Source organism: Balearica regulorum, chromosome 3, assembly GCF_011004875.1.
Source record: "Balearica regulorum gibbericeps isolate bBalReg1 chromosome 3, bBalReg1.pri, whole genome shotgun sequence".
NCBI classification, from domain to species: Eukaryota; Metazoa; Chordata; class Aves; order Gruiformes; family Gruidae; genus Balearica; species Balearica regulorum.
Genome location: NC_046186.1, coordinates 102,570,965 through 102,587,734, shown reverse-complemented (window position 1 = coordinate 102,587,734; position 16,770 = coordinate 102,570,965). Strand labels below are relative to the sequence as shown.

Below are 16,770 nucleotides of genomic sequence, written 5' to 3'. Positions count from 1 at the left end.
ACTTAAATTTGCAGTAAACTTAGTCGTTTTTTTATATGAGAACTAAAAGCGAGACTGGAAGTCCTATTTCTCAGTTTTAAATCTGAATTGCTTGTAAAGAACAGCAAAATAAGAAAAGGTTAATGTTAGCTGTTAATGTTTGTCTCTCTCCATTTTAATATACAAAGTCTATTTTGTAAGCTAGGGAGGGTCACAAGCTTATAAGTCAGTTTTGGGTCTCTGTTGCTCAAGTCATATGCTAGAATGTCAACACAAAAATGGATTAATCTGAGCAAGGAATAATGCTGTTTTATTTTAAAGAAGAATTTCTTTTCAGCTCATGACCGAGTAAAAGTTTCTGCAAAGCATTTTTTCCCTCTGAAGTGTTACAAAGCAAGTACCTTCTCTAATAGGGTCAGTTAGCAAGAATTAGGCTATAATCTCATTAAAAGCTGATAACCTCAAGTATGATTCCAAATAAAGCTATCATCATAAGTAGAGGGTGAATATTTTGTCCAGACTTGGGGGGAAAGGTAGTAAAGCATTTATTGCAGCACTGTTATGAAAGCTAAACAAAGAATGGCATGCCACAATTTTCAGAATTTATTGCTGTGGTTTTGTGTATAAAGCTGTAACTTGTATTTTACACTCCAAAACTAATAGAGTTTTACTAGCCTTCAGTGCAAAGCTGTTCTCTTGAATGGAATTAATGACAAATAATATGTTAGAGCAAATAAGCAGTCAATCTAAACTTACCTATTATAATACTGTTATAACTAAAAAAAAATTATACTACTATACAGTGAAACAATATGGAATTACAGTTTGTACAATTCCTTCCTCTGTCAGTGCAACTAGCAGCACTTATTGGAATGCTGTGGAAGTAAATTTCTAATTTTTCTCCCAAGCTTCTTTGAAAGCTTTTGCAAAACATACTGATGCTGAAGGATTCATATTGATGGCTTGACTGGTATTTGAGGCATAAGCATTTCCTCGTTAAAAGTTATTAGGAAAAAACCATGACATCTGTTGTCAATAATATCTCAGTTCCTATGTGCTGACCAGGTAATTGTTTTCAAATCTTATTTATCAATGTGATCTGCAACAGAGATGAAGGAAGAACGCAGAGGGCTGCTCACAGAGAGGGGTGCTTTTGTAGCCTTGTAATTCTGAGACACCAGTCAAAGAAGTCAGTCACTTCAAAGGCGGCCCTCAGTACCCCCCTGCCTTTAGCCATAAATCTTACTTCTAAGTATTTTGACTGTTTCAGGCTAGTGTTTAAGCCCACACAGTGGGCATTGGAAAATAATCCTTTAATACAGAAAGAAAAGGCCCATTAGCTCATTTCCGGCAGCTATTCTGTATTTCAGATGAGGTGTTTTGCTGTCGAAACAAATGCAGTTATTCATAGACTATTTACATCAAGGCCTATATTCAGTAAAGATAACAGATTTACTTTCTTCATGCATGTGCCCACAATATAATCCTCCTTTGAGAGAACTTGAAGGAATTTTTTCAGCGTTTTGTAGCGTTGATGCTTTAATGCATTGAGTAGTGGAGGGGCTTTTTTCCATGGAAGTTCAAAGGTTCATGTTATGATCTTGGATGAAGTATCTACTTATGTAACTAAATGTGCCCAGTTGTGGGTTAGGATGTACAGTGTACATACTTTTTTAATTTTATTTTTCCTCTCTCTCCCTCCCTCTCCTCCCTTTCTCCTCCACCCCATCACACTTGGCTCTTGTTCCTTATCTGCAGCCACACTTCCTCCATTGCATTATCCCAGTTCATTATCTAATACCTGAATGGGATTAACTGAGCCTCTCCTGGGAAGTAGACCATTGCTCTGCACTTCAAGAAATGGAACAAAGTTTTATTCTTACTGTAAGCCTGCAGGTATGGGTCTTGCTTCACTTGGTGCCAGTCTGATTACTGACATCAGTGTGGGCAGCACTGGGTCTTGTTTCCATAAGAAAAAGGGCAGATTTGCAGTTTGGAGGGGCCACCACACTGTTTACATTTGATTTGTTGCAAGTTGAGTGCTTCTTGCTGATCTTTCCCCTCTCCCCCCAGTTGTACATACGATTCTTCAGGCTTTACAAGACAGATTTTTTAAGAAAATGTTTTCTTTCCTGGTGGGAATCCCAAAATGTTGGAACCTCCTTACATTAAATACGTACCTTTTTGATTTTTGCAATCTTTAGAGTTAGAGGTAGTGTGATGCATTTTGGAATCTGTAGTTATAACTCAAGTTTTCCTGTTTTCTGTTAATTTGAAAGACTTTATAATCTCCCAAATATATATATTAAAGGAAACAAAGGAGAATGGGAGGTACACAAGCATGACTACTGTTTGAGTAGAAATTGTAGAAACCCAGTTGTATAAGCCATATTAAAACCAAAAGAAAGGCAGGAGCAGAGATACCACACCTTTATTAAGTGCATAGGACCATATTTTGCTGGGGTAACACGCCTTCCCGGCAGGGTCTTGGCTGAAAGCAGCATTGCGTTAACGCAGCTAGGCAGCTTCCAGTCTTCAGCTGACACCAGGACGGTGGTACCCGTGGAACGAGCTGCAGAGGCAGATCTTGCAGTCTCACAAGTGTTGTGGCTATTTGCTTCTTAATCTCCAAGTCCTCTCTTGTCACCATCCCGTTGCAAAATCCCAATACAGAAGTGAAATTGCAGCCAGCTCTTGAAAATAGGTATTTTTCATTAAAGCAGGATAGATGATGTTTAGACTTCTTTGACTTTATTTTTAACAAAATTTTTATTGCATCATTTGAAATTATAGAACAACTGGCACCAGTTTGTGCTAGTGCAGGTTTATCTAGTGTGAATGTACTAGGGTGTATCATTTTACTCCGTATCTGTTTCAATTACCTCTATTAAAGTTATTGCTTCTGCTCTTCCTGTTACGCTATGTTTAGAACTTTTATTTGCAGTTTTACTTGTGTCTTTGTAACATGAGAGAATAACAAAAACTTGCTGTAAGTTTTTCTGTGGTTTTCACTAGGCATATCCTTCCGTGTTTTAATAATGGTTTTGCATGCCTATCAATCACATTTAGCAGGAAAAGTAATCTCCTGTAGTCACTATAGATCCAGCGAGCCTGAAGGAGTTGAAAACCTTTCACAAAGGTGACTAACTGAAAAAAGAAAAAATATTAAATGACACTGATACGATGTTGCTAGTGATTGTAGCGATTGGGGTAAAACAGGGACAAAAAGTGAAGAATCCTGACAAATCTTCTGAGAGGTTTTAAGGCACTTGGATGTAATCGATTTTAGATAGTTGACCCTTACAATAATGGTTAGGTTTTCTTGATCTTTGATTGCTAGGAAGTGTTTAGTAAAACTTTTAGTATGCAGGACCTTGTGCCTTTGGTGCCTTTTCTGAAGGGCAGCACTTAGAGAACAGGTGTAGTACTGGGTCTGAAAGAAGGATGTGCCAAAATACCAGCCTCGATTTTCTTCTGAATGGTTTGTCCATGTAGAAAACACAACCCATTTAGATTCTGCAATATTAACTCCTCTTATGGACATTCAATTACAGAATAAATTGCCATCTTTTGAGAAAAAAAAAAGTTAGTGCATTTTGAATCAACTGGCTATTTTGGAGAAAGTAACTTTTATTCTAACGTAGCTTTGCCATACAGGAAGGATGGGAATATGTTCTGGGGTGTACCCTTGCCTGCTGAGACCAGGAGCCTTCCTTGGGCTGTGATTTCACAAACTACTCAGCTGACCTGACTGACTGCTATCAATTAAGGCAGAATCGCTCTCATTTCCTTCTCTGAGCTGTGTGGTTCTGCTCTCTTCCCTGTGCCAGGTGAGCTACTCATGCTGTCTCTAACTGTGAGCTATTTAAACTCACTAAGCTGAAAAGGATCCTATTCTATTACAAAGTTAGGGAGGTGAAGTGGCTCTACCAGGAGGAGGTCCCAGCACGTTTCCAGAGCTGGCATAATGGTGTGGTGATGTGCTCTGAAATTAAGGGGGGGAGGAAGAAAGAAAGAGAGAAAGAAAAAAGAGGTGGAGCTGCTGCAGACACCTGGCATGGACAGGTAGACAGCATTTCCTACGCAGTAAGGAAAACTACTGGGGTCCGGCATTTTGTTTTGTTTTAACTTTAGAGGACAAAGTTCTACAAGGTGTACAGGTGAGTGGTAAAAACTCCACCTTCATTACTGATATTCTTGTGGATTAAAACTGATCACAATGGCAACCCAAGTGTCATTTAGGTATGTTACTTTGTGCAGATGTCACTCCTGATTTGAAAGCTTACACTCAGAGTCCTTCATCAGTAGTTGCATTTTAAAGATCTGTTGGATTGTTGAGGGTATTCTGGAGTGATGAGTAAGGCAGTAAGAGATAAGGCACTAATTTGCAGTTTGAGAAGTTCAAATCATTTCAGTGATAGGGACTGTTCATCAGACCAACTTAGTGAGATCCACAAAAATACTTGGTACTTGTGCACCTTGGTGCAGAAGAGTAATTAGGTGTCTGCCTGATAGATTTGTATCCACAAAACTCCATAGAGCTGTTCTGTGGATGCACAAGAAAGGTGTTTTCACACAAAAAGAGTGGTGCTTTAGCAGGGGAGGAGAGGATAACAGGGTGCACCTACTAACATTTATACACTTCAGAGTTAGTGAGTACGTACTCTCACAGGTATTGCAATATAAGAGAAGAAAGAAAGGGTAGAATTCTAACTGGTCCAAATTGGAATGATTCTTTTGACTTTATTTAAACCTCTCTAGATGTTTTATTTGGACTACTGAAAGCAGAATCTGACCCATTTGGATACAGTGAAAACACATGACAACTTAGATATAAAAAAATCTGTTACAACAAAGATGGATCTGATGGAAAATGGAGTTTTTTCCCTGCAAAGGGAAAGCTGTGATGGAATTGGGAAAGTAGAAATGCTAACTGAGGTGATTTTTGATCTTTGGCCACTGTGTATTGGTGTCTGGTGATGCATAGTAGTAGGAACAGTAGCAGTTGTCTTCTGCTTTGAATGTCCCAGAGTCCTTGGCATCTGTTGATGCACATGGGTGTGGGATCTCTGGATGTTTAGAGACTTTGAAAGTTCTGCATAGGATATAGTAATAGTTATAAAAATGAAATGAAAGTATAATTTTACTCTTTCCAGAATGTAGAGGTGAGAATGTTATTGGTTTTATTACTATTTGGATTATGGTAAGACTTAAATCTCCCGAAGAATTTTTAAAGATTTAAATGCCTGGGGATGAGGTCCATGTCTTGCCAGGGACAGCATAAACAAGTAGTTGAAATTAGCGGCCTTGCAACAGAAGGCTTTTATTATGTAGGGGTTAAAACCCACTTTCATCTGTCCAGAGATGAATTTGACTTCTGAGACTTTATCTGGCTTGATGGAAATTCCACCCATAACTGAGTGGGATACAGACACCTTGTTAGGTACAAGAATACTCCTTGCCATGCTCTACCTGCATAAAACTCTCACATGAGAGCAATCAAGGGAGAGTAAGCTATTTCACAGGAGAGATTTCCTCCTCTAGACAGAGCTCAACTAGATAGAGATGGACTGTGCCAGATGTCCTGTCTCCCATACACTGTTATTTTTATTCTTCCCTAAAACTGTAGGCTTGCATACCACTTGCTTACGTTAAATGCTGCGGTCTCGCGCCCAGCCCAGGGTTACATACTTCTGTTAGGTGTGCTGCTGCTCCTGCAGTGCTAGGAATGCTGGAGGGGTGCCACGCGCTGTTGGTAAATACAGGCTGCAGTTTGACAGTAATTGCTTTCTTCCTGGAGTTTCAGAAATTACGTACAAAAGCAAATGAAGTGAGAGAAAGCATTCCGCTTTAAGTGCATTTCATATCAGATGTTATTTTTTTAAATGCTCCTTTGAATGTGGTACAGTTAAATATAAGAAGTCTGTAACAGAGGAGAGCAAGTCACGTTACTTGGAAATGTCCTGAGAGTTAGCTTGGCCTTAATTATTTATAAGCCTTTCTTCTCTCCTGGTCTTTAAATAAATTTAAGGAAGGAGGAAAATGCCCTGTGACTGGAGCAGTGCCCTTCACCACACCAAGCAGTTTCTGCTGTATGGCCACCTCCTCCTGAAATACTTAGCAGCTTCCCTTGCTCCCTTCAGTCTGTCTTTTAAAACTGCTAGCAAAAAAATCTGGCCAGTCCCAGCTGACTTTGGGAGAGTGAAGGAAGAATTTTTTGTATTTCTGGGTGCTTTTGGTTTTAGGTTTGGAAAAGGTGTGAAATATTTATTTGCTTTTTGTGTAGTAGTGGTTTGACCTGGTTACACTGTAATGTCTCCTAAAGAAAAAAAATACTGTTTTGGAAAGGCGCAAGTATGTGCATCAGGTAATTTAAACCCCTTGAGAGATTTTTATACTTTATACAGAAACTAACCAAGTTTTCTTAAAAATCAGAAGCAATTCCGGGTTACATATCACAGTGTGAATCTGACCTAGTTCTTCATGTGGGACTGGCCAGTGAAGAAGGCTGGCTGCTAATAAGATAGTGTTACTTCTCCAGGACATGATAAACCTTTTTCTCCCTAAACCACTACAGCTGTGCCATCTGTGGCTTGAAGGTGTTTCAGTTTGGTGCCCAGCATTGTGCTTGGAAGATATTCTTGGTTACGTGTGATGTGTGGTTTTTTGCTACCTCTATCTATGTGAAAACAGTATTCTGTTGCTGAACAACAGGGCAGTGGTATCTCTTGAAACCCCTTTTGTACAGGGAAGGATTTCTTGCAAGAATGCTCAATGATTTCTCCTCTCTCACCCTGTAAGATGCAGTGGTGTCGTGGGGAAATCAAATACCGTTGAAGAGATCATAATCCATATCTGTTGCCTTTGCACAGGCAATATGCTGGTGAGGCTTCCATGTGTAGTTATTGAGTGGGATAAGTCAGCATGTCTTGAGTTGCGACTTATATGGTTTGTATTAGGCTACATCCTTAAGCTTCTTTCTAGTGAAAGCTGTTAAGAGAACTTATGTTCTGCTTAGGATGAGATCATGGGTTAAAAGTTTAGTTTTATTTTGTGTTAAGTCTATTTTCATTCTTTATCCTTTTTTGCCACCTTCTGTCTTCCCTATGTTACCCGTAACCATTGACTTTATCCATATGGCTTTTTCAAGTAAGTAACAAGAAATAGGATTCCAATGTCTATGATAGCAAAGGAGTTGGCTGCTTGTTCAGGTTTTGTTCTTGGTTTGTTGAAACAAGAGAATATTAAACTTTACCAAGAATCCAGTAAGACAAGGTATCTCTTATTTGTACTGATGAAACTGCATTTGGGATAGATGCTTTTTGAAAAAGCTGGTTTGATTTTACATTTTGTACACAATGTTTGTCATCAAACTGTTTCAGAAGAAATATTTTTGCAGAATGAAGTTTAGCTTTCAAATGAGCATGTGCTGAAAGGAGTTAAAGGTTTAAAATGCAGTCAGAGTACTCTGCTGGCCTGGTCCTGCACCTGACCAGCCTCACCTGGGGCTTCCACGGCCCCCCTCAGCCTGCATGTCTGGGACCTCCATTTCAGATCAACCTGGGGCTATCAGTCCCTGTCTGAGCACTGTGGTTGCTGGTCTCCAGCTCTGTCTCCAGCTGCCCCAGATGGGGCTCCCTGGGTGGCCCCTGGACCTGGTTCAACCCTGGCCATGCCTTGTTGGGTCAACGGACCTGTTTCCAGCACCCAGCTCATCTCCAGAAGGACTGTGCTGCAGTGGGTGAGGCCAGTGCCCTGCTGGGGTCACCCACAGTTCCCAGCTCACCCCCCGTCCCGGGGCAGCCCTGCTGCTGCTCCCTGGCAATGCCCGTGCCCACACTGTCATCGGTGCACGCCTGTCTAAACCTTGTCTTAGTCTCTCAGACTTACTTTCTGAGATACTTGAGGGTTTTAGTGCCAGGCTTTTGGTTTTTAGTGGACCTGATTTCCACTTCTGATTTTGAGATTTTATTTTTGAATTGGTATTCATATCAGGTATTAGTGATGGCTCACCTAAAGATGAGTCATTAGATGGGCAGGTAAATTGTATGTGCTTCTGCAGAGCCCTTTTTTATTATTATTTTTGTAGTTGTGCTTTCTGGGATATGGTTGGGGAACACTTTTTTTTTTTTTTTTTTTTTTTGCTTTATATGACTACCAAGTAAGTACTTTAAACAAAGGGAGTTTCTATTTAACGGAATGTTTAAATTCCCAAGCTTATGCTCCTACTAAAAACGTTGTTTAATTCAGCACACTTGTTAGAATAAGCTTAACTCGCAGAAAGCAATTGATACATAAATTTGGAGTATGACAGCGGGAAGAGGAAGAAAGAATCCAAAATAATCAAAACATGGGACAAGAAGAAAAAAGGAAAAATACCAAAGGTTTGTAAAGACCTCAATCTAGTTTCTTTCCAGAAAAAAAAAATTTAAATAGAAAACATCAGTTTCAAAGATGTCTGTCTCTTTCACACCTGAAATATTCTTAAAAGAAATCCTTTTTTAAAAGCAGAATGAGTTCATAGTTATCTGATGAGTTTTTTATAGGCTGGCTTTAGTTTTTTTGTTTCAATTGTAATGAAAGTGTGAGTTTGAGGAGGGGAGTGTTGTGAATGCCTGCATGGTTTGGCTGGCTTGGTTAGGGACGTGGCTGCTCCTTGGCAGCCCTTTAACCAGGAAAGGAGATCCTGTAATGAAATAATCCTTCAGTTGGAGGACCAAAACCCTTATATCTCCAGTCTTCTCCCTTTTTTTTCAGTTGTCCACAAAATAACTGTGAATAAAAATGGATGCTTCTGATGCCTTTAAGATTGTACAAACATAAAGAAGCTGAATACTCTGTTTGTTTGGGAACCTGTAAGCGACCAGGGCCTTTGAGATCTGATTTAGAAAGCCTACCAGAAGCTTTCTGAGTGTCAGCTTAACAGAATACCCAAGTGGAAAGTTGCCCAAACATCAAGAAGATATGTTAACAGAAAAGTTAGATGTGCATTGAGTTGAGAATTAATAGTTGTTACAGGCTGGACCAATCGGAGCCAGTTTAAACTTCCAGCCTCACCATCTCAATTCATTCTTTAATTGGAAACTAATTTAAGTGTGACATTTCATGTGAAAGAGCTGTCATCAGGCATTTATGTATATTTAAGTGAAATGAAAAAGTAACCTAAACCTTGTTATGCAAAGTGCATCCGTTAACCTGTTTGTATGCCTGCATCTTCAGAAGATGGTGCTGGCTGATCGCCCCTGGTAGAATTGAGGAGAAACTGCTTTTACCTTACCGCTTCTTGAAAAACGGAGGAAATATTGTCCTTGTTTACCTGAGCGTATGATATAACTTAGAGCAGTTGATTTACAATCCATGTTGATGTTTCTGTTATACAGAAATTGGTGGGTTTATTCCAGAGTAGCATGTTTGCACACAAGTCTTCTGGGATGGCTTATCCTGTGACAGCTGTAGTGTTCAGTGTGTCTGATGAACAAGGCCAATCACTTTTACTTACATTCATTTCATCTTTAGGCTACTATTAACTATACAATTACTGTACAGAGGATGGCTCATATTCTGCAAGGAAATGTGAGCAACTAACAGTAGTGCAAGATAAGATTTTTTCTTTTTTAATTGAATTGGCTAGCTAAAACTCTCCATGTGTCTGACTTAGAATAATCTGCAAAGCCTGAGACTGAATAAAAACGCTATTCTTGATAAGACATAGTCCTCCACACCCGTCATTCTTTGTAATTTCCTTCCATTCTTCCTGCTTTTCAACTTTGTGCTGTAGTTTTGGATAGGTTGGTAGGCAAGGTAATTGCGAAATAGTTGGCTAGGGGTTAAAGCACTAGCCCAGCCTGCCTGTTTTAGTACGTAGATCTGCTGCCATTCTCCTGAGTGATGTTGGACAAGCTGGCTAATGTTTGTTTCAATTCCTCTTCTGTGGGTCATGGATAACATGTCCCTGCTTCATCAGCTTGTGAGGATTTATTCATGTGTCTTTGATGGCTTCTGATGTTACAGTGATGCAAGGTATAACAGTTCTTTCATGCAATCATGTGAAAATAATACATTATGTCTGTACACACGAAGGTTAGAAATGGGAGATTAAACTACAGCGGCTAATTTGATAGGTTTGTTTGCACTTGAGTCAAATAGCACATGCCCCTTCTCAAAGTTTCTAGGCTTTTCTCTGGTAAAGCTAGTAGACTATCAGGGTAGTTGCACACCTGACCAGCGAGAGGTTGGTTGTGGTTTTCTGTTTGTGTGGGGTGTTTTGGTTTGTGTTGCTTTAACTCTCTAATAAATGCCAAGATATACTGGCTTTGGATGATACGTTTTATCAAATATGTGATAGTTATGTTTCTAGCATAATGATAATCACTGTAGTCAATCAGTCTGCTTCTAATAATCTCCATAGCAACTACATTCAGTAAAAAGTGAAAATAACTGATTCATGCAGTTCTATGCCAAATGACACATGTGAGCAATGTATTATCTGTTTGAAATGTCACATCCAGCTAAATGATGCATACTCTGCTGGCAGTGCTTTCTGTTGCTTCTCTTAAGAAGCAAGGAAATTGGAGCTAGTTTTTGTTTGCAGTACTGTTTGTTAAGAGAAATGGACTTTTAAATGCCAGCGTTAGTGTCCCTCCATCTCTTTCTCCAGAATATTCAAACAAACCCAAGAAGGCTTGGTAGCAAGTAATTTGCTTTTGATTTCTTTCCTCTCTGCATGTGGACAGTGACATTTTAAAGCTGGTTATGCTAGTGCAAATGCTTTGTTTTGGTTTAGCTTGAACCTGCTCCTAACTAAACTACTTTTTTAAAAAAAGAAGTGGATCTCGCAGATGAGGATCGTAGCTTCTTAAATGTCATTATTTCTGTATCTCTAGTTCTTCCGTCTACATTGTATTTTGGCTTAACAGTTGCATGTCCCTGATAAAATTTAGGAGTAGCAATAAGAATTATTACTAGAATATGTGTTCTCTTTCTCCCACGCAGTTTTATCCTGGTTTCTGACAGCTGCTCCTGCAGTTACTCATTCCACCTGAAAGGGTGAAATGCAGAATTGCTTTGGGAGCTGAAAGTGAGCAAAATGTCAGGGATTGCCTCAGAGGAGCCTTCTCTGAAATGGCTGGGATGCTTCTTGCCTTTCACATGCATACTTTAAGTTTGATTTTTTTCAGAGGTGCTGAGTGCCTGCATTTCCTGCTGACTTCAGCCAGCCTTTCTTCTTTCAAAATCGCACCTCTTTTAAATGCCTCTATTCCTTAGCTTTTTAAGCTAGCTTTCAAAGCTGGCCTGAGGGCACCAAAACTTAACTTGAAGATTATGTTATAGACCCCTGTGGTGGGGGTAATGGTGGGAGAGTTAGCACCTCTGGATGTGTGCCCTGTAGAGTTGCTGTTTGCACTGAGCTTCTCAAAGAATGGCTTTGCAATTAAATCTGTGCTTTAAATTCAGTGCCAAAATAGAATTTTGAAAGATTTGTTATATAAGATGTTCTTTTGGGAGGTGTAGTAAGGGCCTGGCAGTCCTGTGTGTGAAGATGTTTATTTTACAGTTGTAAACGTGACTCTCTAAAGCTTTTTTCTTTTCCACTGATCTTTAGGAACATCTTACTTCACACTTGACTCTACTTACTTGTATGTATTTTGCAGAAATTCCTTGAAGCTTGCCCTGGGAATGGACAGCTACCTCCATTTCTGGAGGAGAGTAGTGCCAATTGAAGAAGCCTTCAAGGCAAGTCGACAAGTGTGCTGATAACTCTCAGAAGAGTACAGGGAAGGGGCAACCTTCCAGGCCAACAGCCATGCCTTTCGGGCTGAAACTGCGACGGACCAGACGCTACAACGTCTTGAGCAAGAACTGCTTTGTGACAAGGATCCGTCTGCTGGACAGCAATGTGATCGAGTGCACCCTCTCTGTGGAGAGCACGGGGCAGGAGTGCTTGGAAGCTGTCGCTCAGAGGCTAGAATTACGTGAGGTAAGAGTAACCTGGGAAAGACCATCTGTCACTGTATAATTTGACACATTTTTAGCTCAAGCAATCTGTTTGTTTGAATCATGTTATTCTCAGAGCTGGCCAGATATGATCAGCAGCTGGAGCTTGGACAAACATGTTCTGGTTGCATGAAAACTGAAGATAGAACGGCACTCAGGGTTTTGTGCTGTTGCTCATTCATCATAGTTTTGAGAGCTCTTTGAAATGTGAAGATGAGGTTTCTTTGTTTCTTAGAAAGCGATGAGTGTTACTTTCTGAACTGGGATGCCAAAGGCCAATTACAGTAACTTTTATCCGAAGGTAACCATGGTTTCATCACCACTGCTGGTTGAATTATGCTAGGGGAAGGAGACCACTGGCTTTTAAATATCCACCTTCACATAAATATATTCTTGTTACTAACATCCTGAAAGAAGCAACAGTTGCATTACTAGCAGGAGCAACTAGTAGCAGTTTGAAGATGGTGGATTTTTTTCTTTCTTTTGTTACCTGAAATATTTCACATCTGAAACTCTGAAAGGCTTCTTTTGTCTTCCCAGTGCTTCTGAAAAGGCTGAAGAAACCCAGTCTTACTTTATTGAAGACTGAAATCCTTTATTTTCTACTTCTTGCTGTAGAGTTCAGTGTTTATTTTAAGTGTTGAGGCCTTTTTAGAAATATCTCTCCAATGTGCATGGCACCAATGAACTGTCTTTTCTTACCTTCTGTGGGATCCTTGCATGTATCCTGCATGCTACTAGGCAAATCAGAAGTTAAAAACCATTGCCTGAAAATTGCTGCATTATCATCTGACTGTCCTGGCTGATGCTTTCTGTAAGCACAGCTGGGAAATCTAATAAGCTTGCAGTGTCTTACATCTGTTGGTCTGTGACCCTTTGTAATGGTGGCAACTGGAAGGTAGCATACAAGTAACTAGTTCAGGTGAAAACCAAACAAAAACTCCTTTTGTATATCAATAATGATAAAGAATGAGAGAAGAATCTCTCTCTGCGTGGGCGTGTGTGCAGAATAGGCAGGAGACTGTGTAGGCAGGAATAGGGCAGAGAGTCAGAATATAGCATAGTGATTTTTCATACTTGTTTTGAGTTTTTTTGATGTGGATTTTAGTAGACTCATGTTCCCCTTCCACTTCTAGAGATGAAGGTCTCCCGGTAATTACCTTTTTCTTTTTTTTTTTTTTTTTTTTTTTTTTTGTTGGTGATGCTTTCAGGTGTCTTTACAGAGACATTAGGTCCTTCCTTTTCCTTCCAGTGCAGGAAGGAGTGAAATGAATGAAGTGATTCTCCTTGTATTCCTTGTGGGCTTATCTAGTTGGTATAGCAGAAGTCTGGGGCCTGATCATTCTCTCTGGAGGTCCACCTGCGTTTGCAAACAATAGCCCCGTCAGCGGGTTAGCATTCTTTTCCACAAAGCATTTTGTGATTTTAGAACGTGTTTTGTTCCACTTTGGAACAAAGCCCGAAATTTCAAAATTTTCCAGAGAAGAGAGATTGGACTGTAGAGTAGCAAAGAAAGTTGTTTTGGTTAGTGTTCAATTTCATGGGGGTTTCTCTATTGCTTTGGGTTTTGCCTTTTCAAAATTATTTGTGTCATGCAAAAAGAAATATGTCAGCACTAAAAGTTTGTGTTTCAAGATAAAAAATATTTTAACAACACAGAAGAGAATGCTTTGATGTTGTTGGAACACTTTTCCCTTCTTTCATCACCCTCCCCACTTTTTTTTCTAAACAAAGTTTTGGCAACATTGAACAAATTTTGTGAAGTTCAGATTTCAACAGTACAGCATTTTTTGACAGAAGGTTTTGTTGTTGTTTTTTTTTTTTTTTTAAATCTCTTTTCCTGATTGATTCTGGTGGCATTCATTGCTGCTTTAAATGTTTAGGAGAGAAGAGAATTACCAACCTGTTTCAACTCTGAAAGGGTCTCCCTGTATCCTCTTCTGCTCCTTTCAAGAGGAATAATTGCAGCTAGCAAGCTTGGAGGTGCTGGGTGCTGACCTTTTCCTCAGACCCAAAATTCAATTATTCTGCCCCTGTAGTCTTCCTGCCATCGTTCGTGGGGAAACAAGGCTGATGCAGTCATTTGGTGTCTGTCCCCTTCCCTCTCTAGGCTTACCATCTTTTTTGAACTCACTGGCCAATCAAATGCTACAGAAGGGTCAAAAATAGTTTGACAAAGCTCAAATTTCTACAAGATTTGTGCAGCTGGATAGCTGAGTAGAGGAGAGAAGCCCGTCAAGTGTACCGAAGAGAAAATCCTTGCAAGTGTCTATATTGCAGAGACATTTTAAATTCCTCAAATGCAGCAAAAACTTCATCTGGAATATGCCCTTTCTTAGAAATCTTGATTAGCAAACTGTGATGTACAAGTAAGGAAGAAACTAAGCTTCATTAAATCCCACGCTCACAAAACAGTGCTAAAATCCTGTTTGTCTCCTCCATGCAGTCTCAGGTAAGAACATGTGTTCTCTTAAAAGTAAAGGTCAATTTTTGTTTGATACCTCAGTTTGGTCTTACATTTAAATAAAATCCAGGTGTACCCCAATTTTTACCTTTGTGTTAGGAATACATCCATGTTTCACTCAAGCCAATTTCTTAGAAATAAATAAACACTATCCAAACTCCCCCTGCTATAAAGCAAACCTGTTTGAGATTACTGTATGTATTGTTGTGAAGCACTGTCGATCATTATACCACACATGACTGAAAAACAGTGTCTAATGGATTATGCATATTTCTATTTGATCTCTGGGGAATGCAACTCCCTCCCTAACTGAGTCAGGGTTCAGGAATAGGTCAGTAGAAAATGTAGCCATGTAACTACTGTAAAATCTGGTTTTATCCTTTTCAGCAAAGCTCTTGACAAAGCATCAGGTCTTCTAGTTGAACAATTACTGGTTCTAATAAAACGAACTCTTATGCCAGCGTTATGTAAAAAGTAAAGACGAGAAGAAGGGATGAAGGGAAAGAGAGGAAAGACAAGGTCAGAAACGTAATTTAATAATCTCATATGTATGTGTACAGGTTATAAGAAGGACTTTTTTTCCCAATATAAGTCTCTTCAAGCGAGACTAAGTGAACCTGCTTGAAATAGCAGAGTAATCTGTACAAATCTGTTGTGAGACTTCATGTCTCTGTCTCCTTTTTATTCTCCTTAATTCACTTTATAAAATGATAAAAAGTTTAAAGATGGAATGTTCTGACATATTGTAAGGAGAGGGCTTGAGAGGGGAGGGAAGAAGGTCCTTCCCAACCAAAATTATTCTTCTAAGCTGAATTTCACAATGGTACCTCCAGCACTATGACGCTGCAAAACCCACCCCAAAGCAGGTGGATGGTGGGCCGAGCATCGCAGGCAGATACTGACCACTGTGCAGAGGTGGCCATCTGCTGCCATCCTGACCTTTTATTTGTGCCCTAGAAAGTGTCCCCTCCACATAGGGCACTACTGAAAACCTGTGTTCAGCAGCCAGGTTGCCTCGAAGTTTGGCTTGGTTTGACTCATCATGCCAGCGAAGCTGGGATGGGGTTCAGGCGGCGCTTGGACAAGAGACCTTCTAGGAACAATTAACTGCCATAAATGGTGCTTCCCCCTCTGTGCGAGCACCCCAGGGTAGCAGGGTTTAATGCTTTTTGCCCAGAGGAGCTGGAACTCTGCCTCTTTCTCAAGGATAAATACTTAGTTGGCTGCTTAGCCAGATGCTTTAATAAACACCGAGCCTGTCTGGTTGGATCTTTTCGAATGAGATTTGCTGGTTTAGTAAGTGTCTGTCATCTCCTGTTGTTGACAATTCTACTCTTTTTGCCCAACATAAAGGCAGGGGCAGTTCTGGACTTAGAAGCATGGCTAAGTCCAAGTCCAAAACTAATATGTTGTCTCTTGAACTGGCAGCTAGAATGTTGTCTCCTTTAAGACTTCTCAGCGCAGGTTTTCTGTATCCAGTTTTCTTTTCTGCCTCACCATATTTCAAGGATTGCCTTTCAATGTAGTGTTGTTGGGGCGTGCAGGTGCTTTGGTTCTTGGCCACTGCTTTAGCAGAGGACCACAGTTCCTGGAGGAGTGCAAGCCAGTTTCCTTGTACCATGTATGAAGTCATGTATGGTAGGTAAGACAAATTTTAAAACCTTGAGAGAAAATTAATGTAAACTCTTCTCTAACAGAGCTCTTCGTGTGTTTACAGATGAGGCAGACCAAAAGCACTGGCACCTGATGCTCTTTATCTGTAGAATGGATGTGTATGCATACATTTAGCATTATAAAAAGCTTTCCTTCAGTGTGTATCACCAGTCTGTCAACTGCAGCTGGAGGAAGGATTTTTTATTTTTTGGAAGTGAAAGCATCATTCACTTTCTTTGCCACTTTGACTGCTGATATACCTGCTAGAGCAGCCCATGTTATTTCAGAGTATGCCAGGTGTAGGTGTAGATATTTATTCCATGAAAACTGGAATGAAGTCAGTGGTTTTGTGGGCTGAAGCGTATGGCAACACGTGACTTGGATTCTGTAAGACCTTCTGGACAGTCATATGCCTGATCATAGCACACTGAACTTGATGGTCTGGCCATTTTCAGTCCCATGTTCCTCTGTTCCTGTTTGGGAATTATTGTTGTTCCTCGGGGAGAGGGTCTCTTCAGGCATTTGCGGCGGTGGCTATAGAAGTCCTTCCCCGCTGTGAGTTGTTAAAAAATGCTAACGTTTTCAAGAAGGAAAATTCCTGTCAACGGGCAGCTGACATTCAGATAACTGTGTTGATTGTCTCTCCAAAGTGCATGTATTTGTGACTTGAGCTCTGCTCT

At 40.1% G+C, this 16,770-nt stretch overlaps 1 protein-coding gene across 2 annotated transcripts in view; it reads left to right on the top strand.

Moving 5' to 3' along the window:
• Positions 1-16,770, top strand: part of PTPN14 (protein tyrosine phosphatase non-receptor type 14) — a 114,330-nt gene that overhangs the window by 32,020 nt on the left and 65,540 nt on the right. For both annotated transcript variants that reach the window (XM_075749245.1, XM_075749246.1), the window contains exon 2: positions 11,631-11,956. In XM_075749245.1, coding sequence (XP_075605360.1) covers positions 11,783-11,956 — 174 coding nt within the window. In that variant the 5' untranslated portion in view covers positions 11,631-11,782. The remainder of the gene's footprint in view (positions 1-11,630; positions 11,957-16,770) is intronic.